The sequence below is a fragment of the Pipistrellus hanaki genome (assembly GCF_964339955.1).
Source record: "Pipistrellus hanaki genome assembly, chromosome: 12".
Lineage (NCBI taxonomy): Eukaryota > Metazoa > Chordata > Mammalia > Chiroptera > Vespertilionidae > Pipistrellus > Pipistrellus hanaki.
In genome coordinates, this window is record NC_140514.1 from 24,579,772 (window position 1) to 24,600,749 (window position 20,978).

At 35.5% G+C, this 20,978-nt stretch overlaps 1 protein-coding gene across 34 annotated transcripts in view; it reads right to left on the reverse strand.

The window, feature by feature from the left end:
• NRXN1 (neurexin 1) overlaps positions 1 to 20,978 on the reverse strand; it is a 964,391-nt gene that overhangs the window by 492,552 nt on the left and 450,861 nt on the right. For all 34 annotated transcript variants that reach the window (XM_084900752.1, XM_084900751.1, XM_084900742.1 and 31 more), the window contains 2 exons: positions 4,546 to 4,668; positions 224 to 605 (listed from right to left, as the gene is read on the reverse strand). In XM_084900752.1, coding sequence (XP_084756878.1) covers positions 224 to 605; positions 4,546 to 4,668 — 505 coding nt within the window. The remainder of the gene's footprint in view (positions 1 to 223; positions 606 to 4,545; positions 4,669 to 20,978) is intronic.

Below are 20,978 nucleotides of genomic sequence, written 5' to 3' on the forward strand. Positions count from 1 at the left end.
AACTTGATGTTATTTATATCTCATCTAATATCTCATATATGGAAATGTAGGTGTAAAAGACTACACAATACCCCTATTAATTTGTAAGACACTTAAATAACTTAAAATAATATATTATTTGTATACCCCTGCCCATGACCTTGTAAGCCGATACATTTTGCTTAATGTGTATTTTTGGAAATGGAGGTCCATTTCACTTGTCATTAGACTGTCATATACTCACCCTTTCACTAATTCAACCACAATAAAGTCATTTCCATCCCCACTGTTATATAGAATTAGTCCATCTAGGGATGTTGTCTTGAACTGGAAAAAAAGATGCATAGAAGTGTAGGCTTGCAATGTAGCTAAGGCAACATAGCTTGATTTGGTCTTGAAGGTAACAGGGTCTGCTATGATGTTCCGGAAGCCAAACCTGGCATTGAGCTCACAGTAATCTATGTCACCATTTTTACACAAGTCAATGTATGCCATTCCATTAAATGTCAGGCTCTGAAGGTGTCCAATGAAGTTGGAGGGGACAGAAGACAGATACCGCCGTTCGGTGATGATGCCAGTCTCTATGTTATGAAACTCTAGTCTGGTATGATCGCCTGCCATTTGACCTAAATGGGAGAATCATGCATTATTATTTTCCATATCTGGAAGGCACTTTCAATTTATAACAACATCATATTTTATGATACAAGAATCCAAATACCTCTTTGATATTCAATTACATGTAGTAAAATCATAGAAGTGATGTTAAAGGGCAAGGGCTGAAACACATAATATAACTTTTATAGGTCAGGTTTCTCTCTGTCCAAATTTTAGCCTTAATAAAAATTGTCCTCATTAGACAAAGTTACAGAGTTTTAAAAAGTAGGAGATCCCATGGCTCAGTGATTGAACATCAACCTATGAACCAGGATGTTACAGTTCAGGGCACATGCCTGGCTTGCAGGCAAGTAGGGGGTATGCAGAAGGCAGCCTATCAATGATTCTCATATTTGATGTTTCTACATCTCTCTTATCCTTTTTTTCCTCTCTCTGAAATCAATAATATGTGTGTGTGTATATATGTATATATATATATATATATATATATATATATATATATATATATATATATATATATATATATATTAAGTAGCAAAAAATCAGAAGTGAGTAATGGAGAAAGGGAGAAAGTTTAAGAGGAATGGAACGAGAGAAAAGAAAAGGCAGTAAGGGAGAAAGCTAGGGAGGAAAGGGGAAAAGGAAGAGAGGGAGGAAGGAAAGGAGAAAAGAGGGAAAGAAGGAATGAGGGAAGGAAGACAGGGGAAGGAGTTAGAGACAATGGTTGTCCTAAACCAGCCCAGTAGAAAGTGATGTATTCCAGCTTTATAGTGATGTTTTCCTGTATAAGAAATATTCTTACAAAGAAAATAATGTGACTGTATATTTTCCTACCACAATTAAAATAATGAAAAGCTACTATTTTTCCAATAATGAACCATGAAAATGTGTTTGAAGTATGTCATTTTCACTTTCCTTTTTCTGTGCTGAATAATTTCCATAATCTATGCCATTTTCCTTATACTTATGTTTTGAGAAATAAAACTGAGCACAAATTCAAGGTATGTCCAATTTTGAGAATACCAGTAAAAGTAGTCCACATTACCAAAGTTATAATCTCTAAAAGACTTGAGTATGAAGCTTGGTTGTGTATTTATATGGTGATTCTCTCTTCAATTAATTCCCCATCCCTTTTCATCCTGCCACATTTCTCTGTCAACCCCTTTGAAACCCAACCTAGTACACTTTATCTCCAGAGTGATAATCACACCTACCTTCAGGGTTGGAGATAAACTACATAAAAAAAAAAAAAAAGATGCAAGCTTGATTTTTTTAAGACACAATATGAAGTACTGTATCTTTGCTAGTGACTCACTCCCAGCATCCTGTTGTTGTCTAATTAAACTGACATTTGCATTCTTCTGAAAATCAAAAAGGTCGTTACAATTGCAATCAAGTTCTTCTGAGAACTAACTTCACTACTCAATTCGGCATAATTGGAAATTTTATTAAGCTTACACTATCCCATCATCCATGATATTAATAAATACACTAATTAGAGCCAATCCCAGTATCAAACTCTGAGAAAATTCACTGGACCTTCCCCCAGGTGTAATGAAGACAGAATAACCACCTATGGGGGTCAGATTCAACCAGCTGGACAGATTTCCATTTCTTTAGACAAGACAGTAAAACATTAGGTGGCATTTTCAGGGAATGCCTGTAAGTAAAATGTAAAAGGCATACTCTTTGTTGTGCAAGAAAAATGGTCTACATACTTAATTGATTTTGATGCTTATAAACTTACTGGTGTAAAAATCTCGCCTTTAACCTGAATTTGACTCTACTTAATTTTCACATATGATTACTAGTCCTTGATCCTGGTAAAACTGTCCTGTCAAACTGGGTGTATTTTCTTAACAGTCCCCCTCTGTAAAATTTCTTTAAAGCTGAAAGTACCACTGTATATAGTTGCCAGTCCTCCTCCTTTCTCCCCACTATGTCTCCTGCTTGTTTATCTAATGCAAAAACATAATTAAATCTTAGCAATTCTGGTTTCTTGTATGATATCATTTATTTCTCCTTCTTCAGTTCTTCTTGTTCAATGACCTCCACACAACTTTATGGAAAACTCTCTTTGATGGTAAATCAAATGAGCCTTTAATGATTGTCAAATATAGAGTTCTAGAGATACCAGTAACATTGAATTAACAAGCCATATAAAATGAGAAACATAAAAAGCTTAAAATCACTTGGGCTTGTATTGATTTTTATTTTTTTTCTCATGATATTAAAATCTGAGTTTTAAATCAGTGAAACCACCTCAATTCTGAAATTGTCATATTTCTTCTTAAAAATTCCATTAACAAGCCAAATGATAGGAAAGAAATATCCAGAAAAAACAAAATTCCTAATGCTTGAAATTAAATACTATCCCCAAATTGTCAAGTTCTTGGCAGCTCTGAAATAGTGAAACACATTTTGTTTAGGATGACTGAGAAGTTCAGCGGTAAAAATAGCACCTAATGTCTGTTTTCTTTTCAAAGGAATAGGATATTTATGCAGAGCATAAATATCAAAAACAATGGTGGAGCCACCATGGCCCAATTACAAGGAAAATCATTATAGCCCTTGTTCAAGTGCCTATTCTTTGTTTAATAAGCAGATATAAATTGCATTGACAGTAATGGCGGAGATGCCTGCTCCAGGGAGAGAATTAGCACCTCAAAGCCATTATCCACTGACTAAGAAAACATTAATGGCTGCCTTGTAAAAACTATTTTTTCCCCCTCAGAATTTATTTCAGTGTTTAATCATCTATATATAATGTAGCCGCCTCTACTCTTATACACATATATTAAGGGGGAAAAAATTAAAGGCATTAAAGGAGGAATTTTTAAAAGGCTCTAATGATTTAAAAATCCAGTCTTTTCCAAAGAGTTAGTGGGAAGAATAATTTAAAATGAGCAGAATGCCTCTGATCAAAGTGTCTGGGTATAGCAGATGGATGACAATTTTCCAAAGAAGAACACCCACCTGGATGGTGTGTTTACATAAAAATCTCAATATCTAAATAAAATCTTTTGTAGCTAAACTGATATCAGATCAGTTACTTGAGGTTCAGCCTTGCTCAGAGCCGGGCTAATTTCTGCTGCAGAACAAAACAACCTGCCAGCCTTAACAATGAACTTGTTGGTTCACTTAAAGTGACAGCGTGTGTGGTAAGTGCATGTGTCAGGGGATGAAAAGAGAGTGGTAGGAGGAGCAGACACGGGTCCTGCTTTCACAGTCTACGGAAGAAGGCAGACAAAAAGAGGCGAGGAAATCATTAAATATGTAACGACAACACTCAGAAAAATGTCAGACATTCCTTGCACAGGCTGCTGCGTTGGTAAAGATGAAATGGAGGGAAATACCTGAGTTGATATTACCTTAAATTTGAAGGATTAAAAAGAGAAAGCCATGCCATAAGAAATAAGTCAATCAGAAATAAAGCTAAGAACCACATGAGTGGGATATAAAACAGAAAGCAACAAATCAACAAACAAAAACTCAAATACATCAACAGTATGGTGGTTACCAGAGGGATGGGGGGAAGGTAGCAAGGAGTCAAAGAGGTCAAATATATGGTGATGGAAGATGATTGGATGTGAGGTGGTGGACACACAGTGCAATAGATTATGTATCATAGAAATGTATACTTGGAACCTATATAATCTTATCAATCAATGTCACCCCAATACACACACACACACACACACACACACACACACACACACACACATACACACACACACACACACACACACACACACACACACATATATATATATATATAAAATATTTTTTTTAAACAGAAAGAAAACCAAAGACAAACCACACACCCACACAAAACTGAACTATGTATATCAGCTTCGAGTTGTGCACCTGGTTTTCAAAGACACCTGCAAGAAATGGGAAAGTCTGAAGCTTCAGTAAAAGAGAGGGTGATGGGGACAGTGGGTTTACCTGTCATGGCCTGCTGGTCATCCACCGTTAACTTTAAACTTTTTCCTCGACGGACCACACGCACTGTGTGCCATTCGTTATCATTGAGGTTATAGCCAGCAAAAAGGGTCTCGGGACCTTTGCCTGTAGAATATGCCAAACAGTCATTATGGACACTCAGCATCAGTCAAGCAAATGAACCTCACAGAGAGTGAGAGAAAGAGACAAAGAAAGGGGAAAGTGAGGAAGAGGGAGGAGAGAGAAGAAAAAAAGAAATGTGAGAGAAAGGAGAGAGAGAGAGAGAGAGAGAGAGAGAGAGAGAGAGAGAGAGAGAGAGAGAGAGGAGAGAGAGAGAGAGAGAGAGAGAAGAGACTGGCTGGATCAATTTTCAAGCCCATTAGAGTCATAGCAAGCAAGGAAAATGACAAGTTAGCAGACATTCTGGTATGACACTTTAAGAAGAATCTTTAACACTATGCATTGATCTAAGACAAGTGAAGGAACCTGTTGTCATAAATGGGCACAGTCAATATAGCATTGGGAAGCCTCTCACATTTACACACACCTTTATTTTTCTAAGAAGGTCTCTGATTTTTGCAGTTTTCACTTTCTTGCTAATGTAGTCGCTAGCAGTCATCTGACCTCAGGGAGAGATCTGGAGATAGGTCATTAGCTAAGCATTTTCAGGGCGTGGCCACTGGCTGGATGACAGGAGACTGTTCTGGGTACTGTACTGTGTGAGGGCTCTCTTTACTCTGACCACATGTACCTCCTGTGTTCACCACATTCTTAAATTTATTGTGTCTAAAAACTAAAACTAGTGAAGGCACAGAAGATGAGTATAGGTAAAAGTATTGCCTCTTAGAAAATGAAGAAAAAAGAAGTCACAGCCCAAAACATGGCCACCGATTGAGTGGGAAGGAATAAAAATTGATATTAAACATCAGTAAAGGACAGGGATTCCCAGGTAAACATTAAGAGAAAAAGGACAAGAATTATAACCAAGAAAGTAACTGTCAGTGAATCTATGGAAGTTTAAATTCCATAAATAAATGAAATTTAAATAGGCTTAGAACAAACAGATTATCTCAGGAAGTTGATTCCTGGAAATTATTGAAATGACAAAGACAAATGTCCCTCTTCCATACACACAAATCGGGGAAAATAGCCTTTAGTATAACTAGAAAAATTCTTTAGGAAAATAAGCATTTCTACCAAACTGACATTATGACTCATTGAGAAAAATAATGAAAAGCTTTTAAAGATCCACACTATTTAGTGATGGATTTCAGTGTTTTAAGAGTCATGAAAATTTCTATTACATTTCAATAATGAAATGCATGATGTCATTGAGTTTAATGACTTTCAATTCACGACCAGGACTTGCTTTACTATTTCTTCAACTAAATTCTATCAACACACCCAGGGAGCACAGGAGAACATACTAAAATGACAATGAAAAGGAGAACAAAAGAGGAAAAATAAATAAATAAGGGAACCACATAGAAGAAACCTCAGTAGTCAGTCCGACAAGAGATCATTCATCGTTTGCTTTCCGTACTGCAGATTATCCACCCAGCTCCCTGATTTCTCTCTTAGGATGTTACTGATGATGCAAGTTCTGTATTCCGTGGTTGGGTTTCACTGGAGCTTAAAATGAACCACTTACATAAGCTAAGTTTTCCATGACAAACTGCCTCATGTCTACACAGGGCCATCATGAAGACTAGAAGCCATCACTTGTTGTTTCTTTAGAAAAGTTAAATTCATCTGGATACATGAACAAAAGCTTGTCTAGATAGAAGAGTTTTAGGGAGATTTATCATGGAATAACTAAGGGAAGCCTGTTAGCTCAGCAGCTGCAAAAATGCTTTGAGACCAAATGTTGAAAGCAAGTTCCAGCATGAAAGGAACTCTTTCTAGTTTTAATAGTTAAAAAAAGGAGTGTTCAATCACTGCAGAATCTCAGCAGCCTACTGGCAGTGAGGGTCATTCTTAGTTTTGATCTTTGAAAAGAGAATATCTCATTTTAAACCTATTTTTATAGGGGAGATCTTTTCTCCCCCTTAGAACTGTGTGCTTTTGAAGCAGCTTCACTCCCCTTCTCTTAATTTTAAGTGTTCTGTCAAGAAAAAGAAGCATAAGGGTGATATCATCATTATACCCCATTCTGGGCTTGATCTTGCAGTAAAGTCATAATGCTTAATCTATGAAACAACGATTTCCATAACAACAGGCACAAAATCCAATTAAAAATAACCCCTTGGTTCATAAAAATCTCTGTGGGCCAACTTCAAGCTCCTTTCTTGCATTATTAAAAATGTGAAGAGATTGATTTTGGAAGACAAGGCTTTTAAAAATGCACTTAATATTCTCAGTTCAAAACAACATTGTCTATGCAACATGAAGTGTAATAAAGAGTGCACTGGACAGGGAGGGGAGCTAAGAATGGTGGTCACTTGTCCTTGATTTGCTACAAAGAAAGAAGCCAGGGGCTGGGGAATGCTGATTATGTTCCAGGCCCTGGATCTGTTAACTTACTTCATCTTTACAGTATTATCATTCTACAGATGTGGAACTGAAGGCCCAGAAAACCAAAACTACCTGTCCCAAGGTCACACAGTTACAATGTGACAGAAAAGTGTTCTATCCCAGATTAATCTACCCAAGGCCTGCATACTTTCTCGTGCATTATCCTGCCTCCCAGCCACGTGACCTTTGGCTAGCAACTTAAAATTTTAGCGTCCCCACATCTGAATGAAGTGGGTAGAACATTTGCTCCTTGTCATGACCTGTAGCTTGCTGAACAGATTGATCACAATGATGGGAAGTGTTTACATGCCCTCCATATAAGTCATGGCAGAAGAACCATCCAATCAAACACTCTACCTCTACCCAGGGATGCTGATAGAGAGGACCATTCATTTGTGGCATGATCCACTCAAAATCAGGATTCTGCTAAAAGATTCAGCTTCTGCTGGTCTTAATCTCTAGCTACTCTTTATAGTACCTTTGAGACCTCATATTCTCAGACATTTAAAACATGGAATTGGTAATAAAAAAAAAAGATGCTTAACTACTGACATTTTAAGCTTGAGAGTCATTTGTCCTCTTGGGTAGATTTGCATGGCAAAATTATAGTCACTCAAGCCATTAGTAATCTGAGTTCCTTTTCAGATTTCTTCTTTCTTGGGGGATATCAAAACATGTCTCATTGGTAATAATATCTTTCTTTCAGCATAAAATTAATGTGAGTGTTATGGACCAACTGTTCATATGTTAAAGTGATAACCCCAAATATGATGACATGAGGGGGTGGGCCCTTTGTGAGGTAAGTAGGTTTAAATGAGCTCTGGAGGCTAGAGCCTCCATGATGGAATTAGTGCCCCTATAAGAAGAGAAAGAGACATTGGAGTTCTTTCTCTCCACCATGTGAGGATACAAAAAACAAGCCAGCTATCTGCAAGCTGGGATGAGAGCCCTCACCAAACACCAAACCTGCCAGAAATCTGATCTTGGACTTGTCAGTTTCCAAAACGATGACAAGAAACATCAGTGGACTGAGGGACCAGTTTATGCTATTTTGTTATAAGTAGTGAGCAATATTTTAAAGATTTTAAAGAACAGTTCATAGCATTGTTTCTATTTTAAAGACAATAATTATTTCTGTTTTGTAGAGATTTACAACTGATATGTAATTGCACTCTTGATTTTTACTATAATCTGTTATTAAAGCCACAGAAATATTGTTTTTCAATTTTTAGTTAAAAAGTCTAATTTAGAAAAGTTGAGAATATTATAAATCTCAGAGGCAAAAAGGAGTGAAATTATGATTGATCTTGAGATCTTCTGTCTTCATTCCAGAGTCCTTTCCTCAGCCTCCAAAACAATATGCAGATAGTAAAAGTTCAAGTCAATTTATCCTATTAATACTCACCCATTTATAAATTTGCTTCTAATAGGGTTGGATAACCTCAGTTTAATGAGCAGCAGGAAATGGGAGATTCATAGTTAGCTAAGCAAATTCTTCTTTGAAATCTACTGCTCTTGCAGAGTATTGATTTTAACCATTAAGAGATGGTTAAAAGATGGTAGCTGATTTTGGCCAGATTAATAATAATCTGCTAATTACATTTCATCTCCATTTTCACTATGAAAGGAGATAATGGTGGAAATTGGATTTTGCCACTGACATCAACTAATTGTGTCACCTTAAGTAAATCATTTATCTTCCTTCTTATATTTTTATCTGTAAAAAAGGACACCTGATAGAGGCATACACTGTTCAGTAGCAAACTTTAAATGCTGTCATTCTTGGAAGGACCAGAACTGCTCTATACTCTTTTCCCACCTTGTGGCTACATGAAAGATTGCAGTTTTAATGTGAAGTTCTCTAAATTTATAAAACGTTCAATATTATTATTTTTATTATTCTTAATTTTATTTTTGTTTTGACATGGGTAGGCAGAAAGCAGAGAGAACTTGAAGGATAGTTATTCTAGACCTATTGCTCAACTCAAATGAAACCAGTGGGATAATATTGAAATATCCTAAAAAGTGTGTTTGTTAATTTAGATAGTCAGATTTGAAGGGGGAGAACTCTGTTTTTGCCTCTGGGAATCCATCATAGAAAATAGCACCAAATGATCAATACAGGAAGGAGCAGGAGATGCACCATTCTGTGGACCAGGACATGGCCTTGCTTTACGAAAAAGTTCACTTAGAAAACAAAAATAATCAGAAGGTTGTGTGGTGAAATAAGGAAGTCACTTTTAAGGAGCTCTTTCTCTTGGCTGTGGTGAATTATTCTCTCCCCTGTTCAAATAAGCAGGTCAGGCTAGGCAGTATTGGAGACTGACACAGAATCTCTCTAAGTTTCCTCTACTTAGAACAATTACTGCTGTGCAGTGTGGAAATCCGGGAGCTAAAGGAGAGCAGTGGTTTTATAATTCTTTTTAAAGGAGAGGAATCCCCTTTCCGTGTAATCATGCATAAGGACTATAAATCCATATAAAGGGGGAGCTGCCCCACAGTTACAGAAGCAGGTATCACCCAGAAACCCAGACTCCACAGGCACCTCAAGGGGGCTCATTTCTTCTCTCTTTAGATAAAGGATGCTTTTCTTCATCAGAAAACTGCAGCAAAGGCTTTTTAAAATATCTTTTGCAAGTAACACTTTGCTTTAAAATTGGATTGGATTTACAAAAAATATATAGTTTATGAATTAAAAACTATTTTACCAGAACATCACTTACAGTATTATGTATAACAAGGTCTAGAAGTGTTCAATGCTATCATTATTGGTCAGTCTGCACTGTTAGCCCTCTAGCTTGCATTCTCGACACGCCCTTAATTACATAGTCCAAATTCATAGTCTCTTTCTGAAGATTTTGTAGGTCATTTCGCCTGATGTCATGTAAGTTATGGAACAGACTGTCTTGCCTTATTTCTATCTACCAGGAAACCCAGTTTTAGAACGTGCATATACATTTAGCAACTTCATTCTTTTCTTTCCTTTAAAAAAAAAAACCAAAAACTTTTTTTGGCATGTAGGCTTTCCTCCCCAATTATTTAAAATTATTTTTGTTAATCACTTTAAATTCTATTTAAAAGTATTGAGCATAAATTAATATGATCACATTTAATGAAGAAAATATCATCTTCCAAGGAATGTACAAATAATCAAACTCATTTTACTGAAAACTCCATGGGAGGTTAGGTGAAACCTATATTTCCAACACATGCCTTTATTTACTGGTTTCACATTTGTTTGCAAGTGTACTTTAAATTATTTTTCAAATTTTGGAACCAATTTTATTTATATACACACTAGAGGCCTGATGCATAAAGATTTGTGCAAGAATGGGCCTTCCTTACCTTGGTTGCTGGCACTGCCTTCACTCTGGCTGGAGCCACCTTTCTGCCTTCCCACGCTTCCCAGAGGCCCGGAGCTGCTGGGGCAGTGCAGAATGCCTGCTTCCTGCCCCGCCTCCCTGCGGCTTGGCGCCTATGTATGCAAATTAACCCATCATTTATGTTGGATTAATTTGCATACTCACTCCTGATTGGCTGGTGAGCATTGCAAAGGTACAGTTAATTTGCATCCTTCTCTTTTATTAGTGTATATATGTATATTTGGAACCAAATTTATATTCGAGAAGATGCATATAAACTAACTTTGGATCCTTTTTGGAAGAAAGCCTTGTGTGAAAATGTCCTGTGACCTACTTGTACTAACTTTTGAATGTGGAAAAAAAATAGTAAAGAGCAACAGAAAAGAAGTAAAGCTAAGAAATCTATGAAACAATGTGATTAAAGATGTCAACTAGACTAAAGTGACAGCTGTTTCTGGAGCTGAAAGATGGATGTAGTTCGAGAATAATCAAACTTATAAGATTACCTTGTATTTTGAGTCACAAAGCTCAAACTCATTGCATTCCCCTTAATGTAGCATCTCCCTCTACCATTATAAAGATGCTAAATAAACAAATGGACCATCTGTATCAAGTACCTTATCTTGTAGTACTGTTCAAAGGATTGGTTCTGAACTTCTTCCCTGCCTTAATCATCAAATGTAAGTATTTTCTACTTTATAACTCCATCGAGTTATATGAACAGTTAATCTCTTTCTCTAAACGATTGCTTGAGCATGAGGTTTCTGATGGCAGCTTCTGTAAAGCCTTAAGCTACTCTACTGCATGGATGGGAGACAGGTCAGGGTCCATTTATTTGCCTTCTGGAAAAGATCCATCTACTAGCTCCATTTTGTTAAGAACAGGTCGTGTCTTTTCAGCCCCAGCTGTACGGGTTAAAGATGAGCATCACGTGGACATGAATCCTAAAGTTTCCCTAGTAATACTATACTGTTTTTAAAAGACTAGCATTGTCTTAATTATATAAATTAATTCTATATTTATACATGGCTGTTCAACTTTTTTAGGTCTAAAACTGCCTATAGCATCCAGTAATTGATTTCCATGTTCTTGCCATCATAGACTATATGTAAACAATGGGTGTGTGTTTGTTTCAATAAAACAACTTATGGAAACAGGAGTCAGCCTGTGGGCTGGTTTTTAGGCCCTTGTAAGATACACATAAATAAACAGACAGTTTAAGTTTCCCTTTCTCATAAAGTTTTACACTGAGTATAAATAAATAATGGAAAAATATTCAAGAACTGAAAAGTCAGGAGACTTTAGATTCAGTCATTAAATCTAGCACAACTGTAATGGTGCTAACTTAGTCTAATGCTTTTTTTCAGCTCAGCCTGAATTTTCTTATCAGCGAAAAACTATAATGACAACAGCAGCAGAAACTAAAAGCAATGTAAGACGGTTTTAAATGGCACAAGGCCACTGCAAATTCAGAATCACGGCCCTTATTAAAATGGCTATCTGTGTGTGTGTGTGTGTGTGTGTGTGTGTGTGTGTGTGTGTGTGTGTGTAAAATCAGGTTTATCTGTACCAACTTTTCCAGGTCCTACCCAGTTTTACTTGACAGTTGATTCTGAGGACAACAGCTTCCTCTGAGAAGCTGGGAATAAACCTGTCCTTGTGACAATAAAGGGAAGACAGAAAAGCCAGGGAAACAGAAGCAAAAGCCACTCACTCGGCTTAATGCCTCAGTCAGGGCTCCTGGCCGCAGCACCTCCTACCTCTGAATGACAAGAGGACGAGCTTCCCAGGTTGTAATTATGATGCCTGCAGTCTGCCCTTAGTTTCTGGTTTCAAAACAATTACTTAAAAAACAACAACAAACAAACAAACAAACAAAAAACCTACAGAGATTCCTCTGCCATTTTCCCAACTCACACCAACCCTATTCTATTATGTACAAAATAAACTCCAGCATATGTAGCTGCCCCACCTCCTGCTCCATAGCTGGGTAAATGTCATGCAAATATATAAACAATGTTTAAGTCTTCTACTAAGAAACATTTAGCCTCTATAGCTTTGACATTGATTGTACCCATTTATGACAGACCAGGATAAATATATCTGATGTAAAACATTTTTAAGTGTGAAACACAAACATTTTAAGAAATATAAATTACCTTTTAAGAATATACTTATATTTACAACACAGTAAAAATGAACACCAATGATATAAATATATGGCTATAAGAATGTTTTAAAACAGTTCTCTCTATAACTACTCTAGCTCAACTGGCAAATTTAGGAAGAAGCAGAATAAAATAAACCTAATATAATGAAAGGAAAAATTTGGACTGTGACTTTATTTTAAGGAAAAAAAAAGTTCATTTCCAAGAAATGCTTATCACATAAAAGGATAGTGTGAAGGTATAAAATGAAGTAGTAAACAGTCTATGTGCTTTTAAATAAGCGTTATCAGCTGAAAATGTATTCAATGTTAGTGTAACTTGAAAAGAAAAAAATTACATTGCCTAATATTGATACTTATTTAAGCATGTCTTATGCAATACACAATGCCAAGGTATCTGAATGAAGAAAAAAAGAAATTTAAAGTGTACAGGTACTGAGCATTAGGAAACTGACAAACATTCTACCTGATATACCATAAACCATAGCTATGATTGTAGTCACAAATGCAATGATTATTTAATTAAATATATCATTTATGATCTGAACATACTACTATAATTGTTACAGAATTTCTTTTATGAAAAGTCAAGAAGAATGTATATTTTTGTATAATTCAAGAAACAATGGCTTTACCTGTGTTTTATTTTCCATATCTTTGTCAATGTAAATGCATCTGAATATCATTAAATGTAAGGCTAAATTTGCAAAATTCAGCTGTCCCTCAGTATTTCGCTGGTATCCTTATAGAAACCTTCTCCAAAAACAATCATATTAGAAAAATAAACAAGTCCAAGTTTCTGGTTTTATTAAGTCTATTTGCTCCCTTCCCCCCCACCCACATATAATCTAAGAAATCATTATAATGCTTAAAAATCTATTTCCCAGTTTTTGTTGTAAACATTATAAACTATTTTTTAAGAAAACACATTCTAAAAGATACGATAAGGAATATTTTGTCTTTAGAATCATTGAACTGTAGCATCTGATTTGTTTTGATCTTTTTTCTTTCTTTCACTAATAAAGGCTATGAATAGATAATGCATGATAATGTATTCATCCCTCATGTAGAAGTTAGAATGATAATAAATTTTTTCCAAGCAATGAAACCCTTTATTTTGAGTTTTAATATTGTAATGCGAGCTAGTGAAAACTAAATTGGTTTCTTTTATCATTAGTTTATTTATTCAGGCTGACTGTTAGCTATTAACCTGAGTGCTACTCTTTTTGATCATGTATTTTAGTAATTGGACAAATATTGGGATAGCTTCTTTGTTTGAAGTTGTCTTTGAGTCAAAGTCTCCTGAAAGGAATGGCTTGCTTGACTATCCAGGAAGTAGTCTACAAAGATGCTTTCCCAGCTATCTCAATGGCTATTAGTAATGAAACCTTATGCCAAATTTACTTGGTTAATCTGAGGAGCTATTGCTTGGAGCTTTCTTGGAGATGGTCTACCAACTGCTGTACTTAATAAATCATGTCTGTTATGCTTGTTCCTAATTGATCTCCCTATGGTAAAATTATCTTAAACTTCCTCTTAGTAGCTTACAGTCAGTGATAATAACTTTCACCAACACACCTGAAAGTATCTTCTCACTTATGAGTATGCCATCTTCCTTACAGATACTTCCAGACAGTGCCCATTGGACTGTTCTGAGATCACATGATAGAGCTTACTTTTGTACATATAGATTTATTCAACTGGCTCAATGATGAAAACCTACTTTATATCATTTTGGCATAAAGTCTGAGGTAAACAATAGGTTAGATTTTAAAATACCAAATGTTATAGTCACGTGCTTGACATATGTTTACAATATCGTTGCTAAAATAAAAGTAGATAGTGCAAAAATATCTGCATACCATGACTCTGTATTTTTAAAGAAGTACATATTACACAAGATATTACATGCTAAGTATGTAATATGCAAAGTATTACATGTTGTACCAGCATTTAAGATATTAATAATGTTTGCCAAGGTCTGAAATGGTAGCTACTTTTGTATATTTTGCTTCCTCTAGCTCCCAAATAACAAATATTATTCTAATTAGGAACCAAATGTTGTTTTAAAAAAACGCTACATCTAACTATTTTGTAGGTCAAAATTAGTAGGAAAATTAGCCCCCAATTTAAATGTACATTTAAAATGTACATACCATAATACAGATATTGTAATGTAGGTCTAGATTGTCCTAAATAATGGTGAGTTTGGTTTCAATTAGATCTTAACAGAGCATTTGACTTTATTCACTTTTGATTGCTTATTTTAAATTGTTGAGTAGAGGAAAAAGTTTTTGAAGAAACTTTAAAACACATATGTGATGTACAAAGGAAAAGAAATTTAAAATTACCCAGAATCTCATCATCAGGGTCTATAAACATTTTAAAGAAACATTGTAGAAAAACAATTTTTCTACTGCAACTCCCTATCAATTTCATAATTGATAACAAAAATAGAAAATATTTATTATTTCTAACTGCTTATTTGCTAAAGTAATTTTACTTAATGGAGGAGCTTAAATAATTGATCAGTTACCAAAATATCACTTTTGACAAGGTAAAGTACCTCAACTGACTTACTGAACTAAGTCTTCAGATAAAATGATCAAATTTTAAAATGTTTATAGACCCTGATGATGAGATTCTGGGTAATTTTAAATTTCTTTTCATTTGTTCATCACATATATGTTTTAAATTGTATTCAAAAACTTTTTCCTCTACTCAACAATTAAATTTATACATGAAGGATCAATTAAAATACACCAGGAATCTCATAATCTACAATGTCACTTTCAGAATTCCTATATGTGATTATTATAGCTATTTTTATTATTTTTCACATTATTGAATCATTATCATATCCTACCCCCATTTTTGTCTGCCTATTTCAACACTGGTAGGTGAATATATGCATATTCTAAGGGAATATTTGCACAACTTCTTAAATACTTTCTTTTTTCATTTTCCTTTCATAATGCATGAAAATTTTATACCAGCAATTTTGTGGTGCCATTATAATGTGTTAGTTCTATAATATTTTGGGTTTAGTTTTCAAATGCATAAACATCTCTTTTGCACCTAGGAAATGTAAACATTTCAGAATTCTTCAGATTTCCTAGTAGTGAACATTTATTTGCATTGGAAATTTACTCATTTCCAAAATTGGTTAACTTTTCTATGTATCTGACAACTTAATGAGTAAATTTCAGGGCTATGTACATTCTTTATGTGTAAATTTTAAAAGAGAATTGGTAATATTTACCTTAAATCTTACATCTCCAAAGCAATTTTAATTATAATAATCATCTATTTTAAAAAGAATAATCAACTTTGAAATTTATTTCAATAGTACTATGCCTAAATATTTCAAGTCTATATTCAGACTGATAACCTGGGAAGGGTGAAGAATTCTCACAATTATATGAATGATTCATTCAAAGAACAAATAACAATAAATAATCCAAGTACAATAAAAATAACAGTGACTTAAATGCTTTTAGAATTTCTTAGTTTACCTTTGGGAAAACCGTTTTCATAATGCACTTCTTAATCCATCTTGCTCTTTGCTCCCATTGGTAACAAGTGAAAGAACTGGATAAGAGCTTTGAGCACACTGAACATGTCAGTTTCCAAATTCTTTGACATTTCCCCCCTGATTTAAAGAGACTTGACCACTTGACTTATACACCATATGTTAGTCATTATTTTGTGAACAAATTGTAATCCACATGAGTATTTTACAGCGATGATAAAAACAGGTTTAATTGGACGACCTAGAGAAAAAAATTTTCTGTGAAAAGCCTGCTGCTCCTACATCCCCTTGAGGGAAGTATGTTGTGTGCCCTGCCCCCGCCCCACTCTAATCACAGCTGCTTAGGTCACTGGGGGTCATCAGCCCCCAAAGCTAAAATCTGATCAATGGCTTATGAGGTGACATGATCTGAAATCTCTGTTTAATAGAACAAGAATAAGTTTTGAATCCACTAGATGCTCTAAGAGTCTGAATACAGAGCATATACAGTGTCAAGAGTTAGTACAGGAGCAGCAAAAAGCCAAAAGACATGCACAGGACAAAGCAGTGAACAGAAATCATGAAGCAGGAGACACCAGGAGTAGGCAGAAGACATGAAAAATGAGAAGCGATAACCAGTGTTACCTCCCTACCAATCTATGATAATAAAAGCTTAATATGCTAATCAGACTGGACATCCTTCCAGATGACCTTCTGATGGAGCCAGGGCCCTGAGGGAAGCCCGGGTCCCGGTTGCCTGCCTTTGGCCTGAGGGAAGCAAGCCCGGGTCCCGGGTCCCAGAGGGAAGCTGGTGCCCACAGCCGGGAAAGGAAGGCCTACTCTTTCACAAATTTTCTACTTCGGGTCTCTAGTGAATAAATAAACACAGACAAAGGAAGAAACTCAAGACTGTGAAGGAAGTGGTGGACGTTTAGAAACCAGCTTTTTCTAATAAAACAAACAAAAATATCTGACCAACAGGCTGTGGTCTTTGATGACATTTGGTTGTGGAAAAGAAACATTCCTTTTCTAAGACAGAGCACTAGTTAAGTATACAATTTTACCTATATGTTTGCAAAAATTCTAGTTTAGCACTTCTTAGTTTAGATTCAGGAATCTGTATTTTAACAACTACACCAGGTGATTCCCATCGTGGGAGAAGTTTGGGAAACACTGACCTAGGCCATTGTTACAATGCCAACATTCGACAACGAAGAATTGGATGAACTGGGTCACCACAAGTCTGCAATTTTGCATTGCTGTGAGCACAGCATTTTGCAATAGCAATAAGAAAGTGCCTTAGTGAAAAACTAATAATTGAGCCTGATTTCAAGATGAATTCTTAACCCACACAAAAAAGTAATCTTCTAAAACACTGCAGCATTTTATATGTGCATATAGGCACTGGGCAGATTAGTTATTCACCGAAATAGACTCCCAGCTTCTACTTACCAAGCCTTTGTGTTAGTTACAATTTTCCCAATCTATGTAGCCATTTAAATGTGCAAAGAAAAAGCGCACTTTTCTTTATAATTCTCATAAATTTAAAATGTGGACAATCCAAATGGGCTTCCCTTAAATTTTATTCCAATTTTGATATTTTTCTAAAGACTTGTTACGTGCCAATTCTTTGCCTGTTTTAAATGATTAGTTTTTCACCAGAAATCTATGGTCCCTATATTTTATATGCAATTCCTCTCAGATTTTTGCTAAAAGTAATAATTTATAAACTGCCTATTCCTTTTCTTAATATATACTTGCAGCTTAAAAAAAAAAAAAAGAAAACAACAAAGAAACAAAACAAAACAGCTCATATCCTCGGCAGATAAATTGCAGCAGTCACTGAGAGGCAATGAGCGATGGAGTCCTACAAGCCAAGTGATGGATTGCTGTGCGGCAGCCGAGGCAGGAGACTCCCTTTTGCACTTCTTTGCTCTTAGGTACCGGGCAGCTGCTCCAAACGGAACATTTGTTTCATGTTAACAGGGGCCAGCCCCCAGAAACGTCCTCATATCTTTTTAAGTAGCTGCCAAGTGGCCGCCTGATGAAGGCAATCTAACATGGCTTAAGTGCCACTAGTTGACACTCTGCAATCTTTTATTGCTTTCCATTTTCATCTACGTAAGAAATTGGTGATAACTAATATACAGTTGATCTTTTCATTCTGGTAATAAAATGATAATAAGGATATCTTATTACCCACTCCAGACATCCATCATAGTACATTTTTCAAAAACGTACTATTCAGGATGTTTTTTCATTATATCCAAGTCAAAAGTGAGGTTAAGTACTTGGCCTTAGATTCCTTTTCCCTCTGATATTTGGACACTGAGCTGGAAATAAAAGGCACTGGACTTCAACCCTTGACACTGCCCACATTAATATCATCTGCAAATTTGTTGTCTCTGTAACTTAGATAAGCCATTTTCTGTAAGAAGCCAAAAACAGTTGGAAGGTCAGCCAAGTAAAACATTTTTTTTTCAACTCCAGAGAGTATTATTGTAAGATAATAAGAGAAAAGAGAACCAGAGAAAACAACATTGGAAGTGGAGAAGTGGGAAGAGTAAATTTTGGTCAGAAGAAAGAGCTGGGCAGCAGAAAAAGAGACAATTATAAAGACATAAAGAAACCAAAAATAATGCAAACAAGCATTAAAGATTATGAGTTTATTAAAATCCATTTTTTATATGGATGCAGAGGTGGCTCCAAGCCTTCCTATGAGCAATAAGCACATTCTGCAAATTATGTCATTGATTTGAAAAGACAAAATAAAAAAGAAAATACTAACAAAACAAAACCTTGCATCCACTACATATTTAAAGTAGTTATTTATATGACAATTATGACCCACCTATAGTTGATAAAAGCAAGTTTAGTTTTCAACTTTTCAATGTATTTAAACCTTCAAATAGTATAAATAGCACTAACAACTTTAAAGCTACTAGAAGAAGAGAGAGAGAAAGAGAGAGAGAAAGAGAGAGAGAGAGAAAGAGAGAGAGAGAGAAAGAGAGAGAGAGAGAGAGAGAGAGAGAGAGAGAGAGAGAGAGATTAGAACTCTTGAAGCGTGCAATATGCCACTGTAAAGGTCAAATTTTGGGAAAACAATATAAACACAGAGCCTAATGACTTTGGATTTATTGTTGGGAGGTTTGGGGAAAACTGCCTTGGTCACTCTGAGATAGCAGGACCAAGACATCACATTATGTACTATGGCAGACATAAAAAGTGCAGAATATGACCCTATTATTAATGCATTTGAGAAAATGTTAAAAGGACTAGAGAAAATCTTTTTGTATTCTTTGTATTTTTAAAAGACTTCTTAAGGCAATTAATATTATGGAGTAGGCAAGAGACTATCAAACACTCACCTTCTCATGCAAATAATTCATGTGTCGGTCATAAAAGGACTATTCACTCTGACTTGGATTTCCTTAGTAATAATTTATTAAGGAATAGTTTGTCTTAGTATACATTTCTACAGAAATGATTTTATGTAAAACACTCTACAATATATCATTTTGTTAATCCAAATAATTTTTCCTCTTTCTGTTAAAATAATCTCACTTTACTTACAGTTCTTTCCCATCTCTCTTTATTAAAGTACCCTTCACTGCCCAGGGAAGAAAATATCTACATTAAAAGATGGCAGTTCTTTTAGCAACTTCCGTATGCATGTACTTTATGATGGTAGATTGCTCTTCTTACTATTGGAGTTGATTAAGAAGGCAAGAGCAACCTGACTGCCCCTTTATTCTTATCCTGGACAGAGGAGAATGGAGAACCCGGCGGTAACATACCGCTCTGGTCCCCTCCCAGTCCACAAATCTGCAAACACTGACCTCAATCTAATTCCAAGTTGTACATGTCAAATATATTTTAGCAATGGCATAAGCTAATGGACATCAAAGAGCTGAGATTGGTCTGGGAATGTGTGTGGAGACATTCGGTTTGTAATCTGAAACAACAAAGCATGCGCTTTGGCAGTGAAATGACCACTATTCATAGAGAAGGTTCTTCTTTTTTTTTTTTTTTTTTAATGTACCCTCTCCACACATGAAAATAAGCTTTTGAGGTTTTTTTTTTTAAAAAAAAAAAAAACATGTAACATTTCTTGACAGCTTTTCCTATTAGGGGGGAAATGTTGGCCACAAAGAATCTGCAGAGATGATCTTTGGAATTTAAAGCTGCCCTTTCCCAAGAGAACCTTAGCAAATGCCAGTCCATGAAAGAGTCTGTTGTTGTATTTAAACTACTGATACAAGAAAGGCTGAAAAAGGAACATATCTGCCATCTCTTGTCCTCATACAGGTCTGAATACCGACAGCCAGATGTCCTCCCCCCTCGCCTATTGCCTATTCTCCAATAGCAAAGATTGGACAGTCTGGTACTATGCATCACTTCTTTTGCATATAAAGGAACATCTGCTATAAACTGGGGTGGGTGGGGTAGGGTGGAGATGAGGAAGGATGGCGCCACAATAGGAAACAGAGCAATTCTGAGTGAGTATAGAGCAATTTAGGAAGATTTTCATTAAAACGTAATCATTTAAAGTTTGATATTAACTCTCAACACAAGATAATTTTTTATGTTATAGTTTATATATTTCCAGAGGGAACATTCTTAAAATACATCAATTAAGGTATTTCCTATTAATTTCATAGTATAGCTGATACCTTCTTAAGTATGGTATAAATTTCAGAGATGGTGGTGGTATATGGCTGGGATTTAATCCATGTACATTCATCTCAGTTTCAGGCAAACCTATGACTCAAAGGTCATAAATGTAATATGTGAATGTTCATTAACCTGCAAGTTATACTGCAATGCAGATGTTTTTATTTTTTTATGAGGTAGGAAATGCACTCCAGGTGGAAATCTCTGC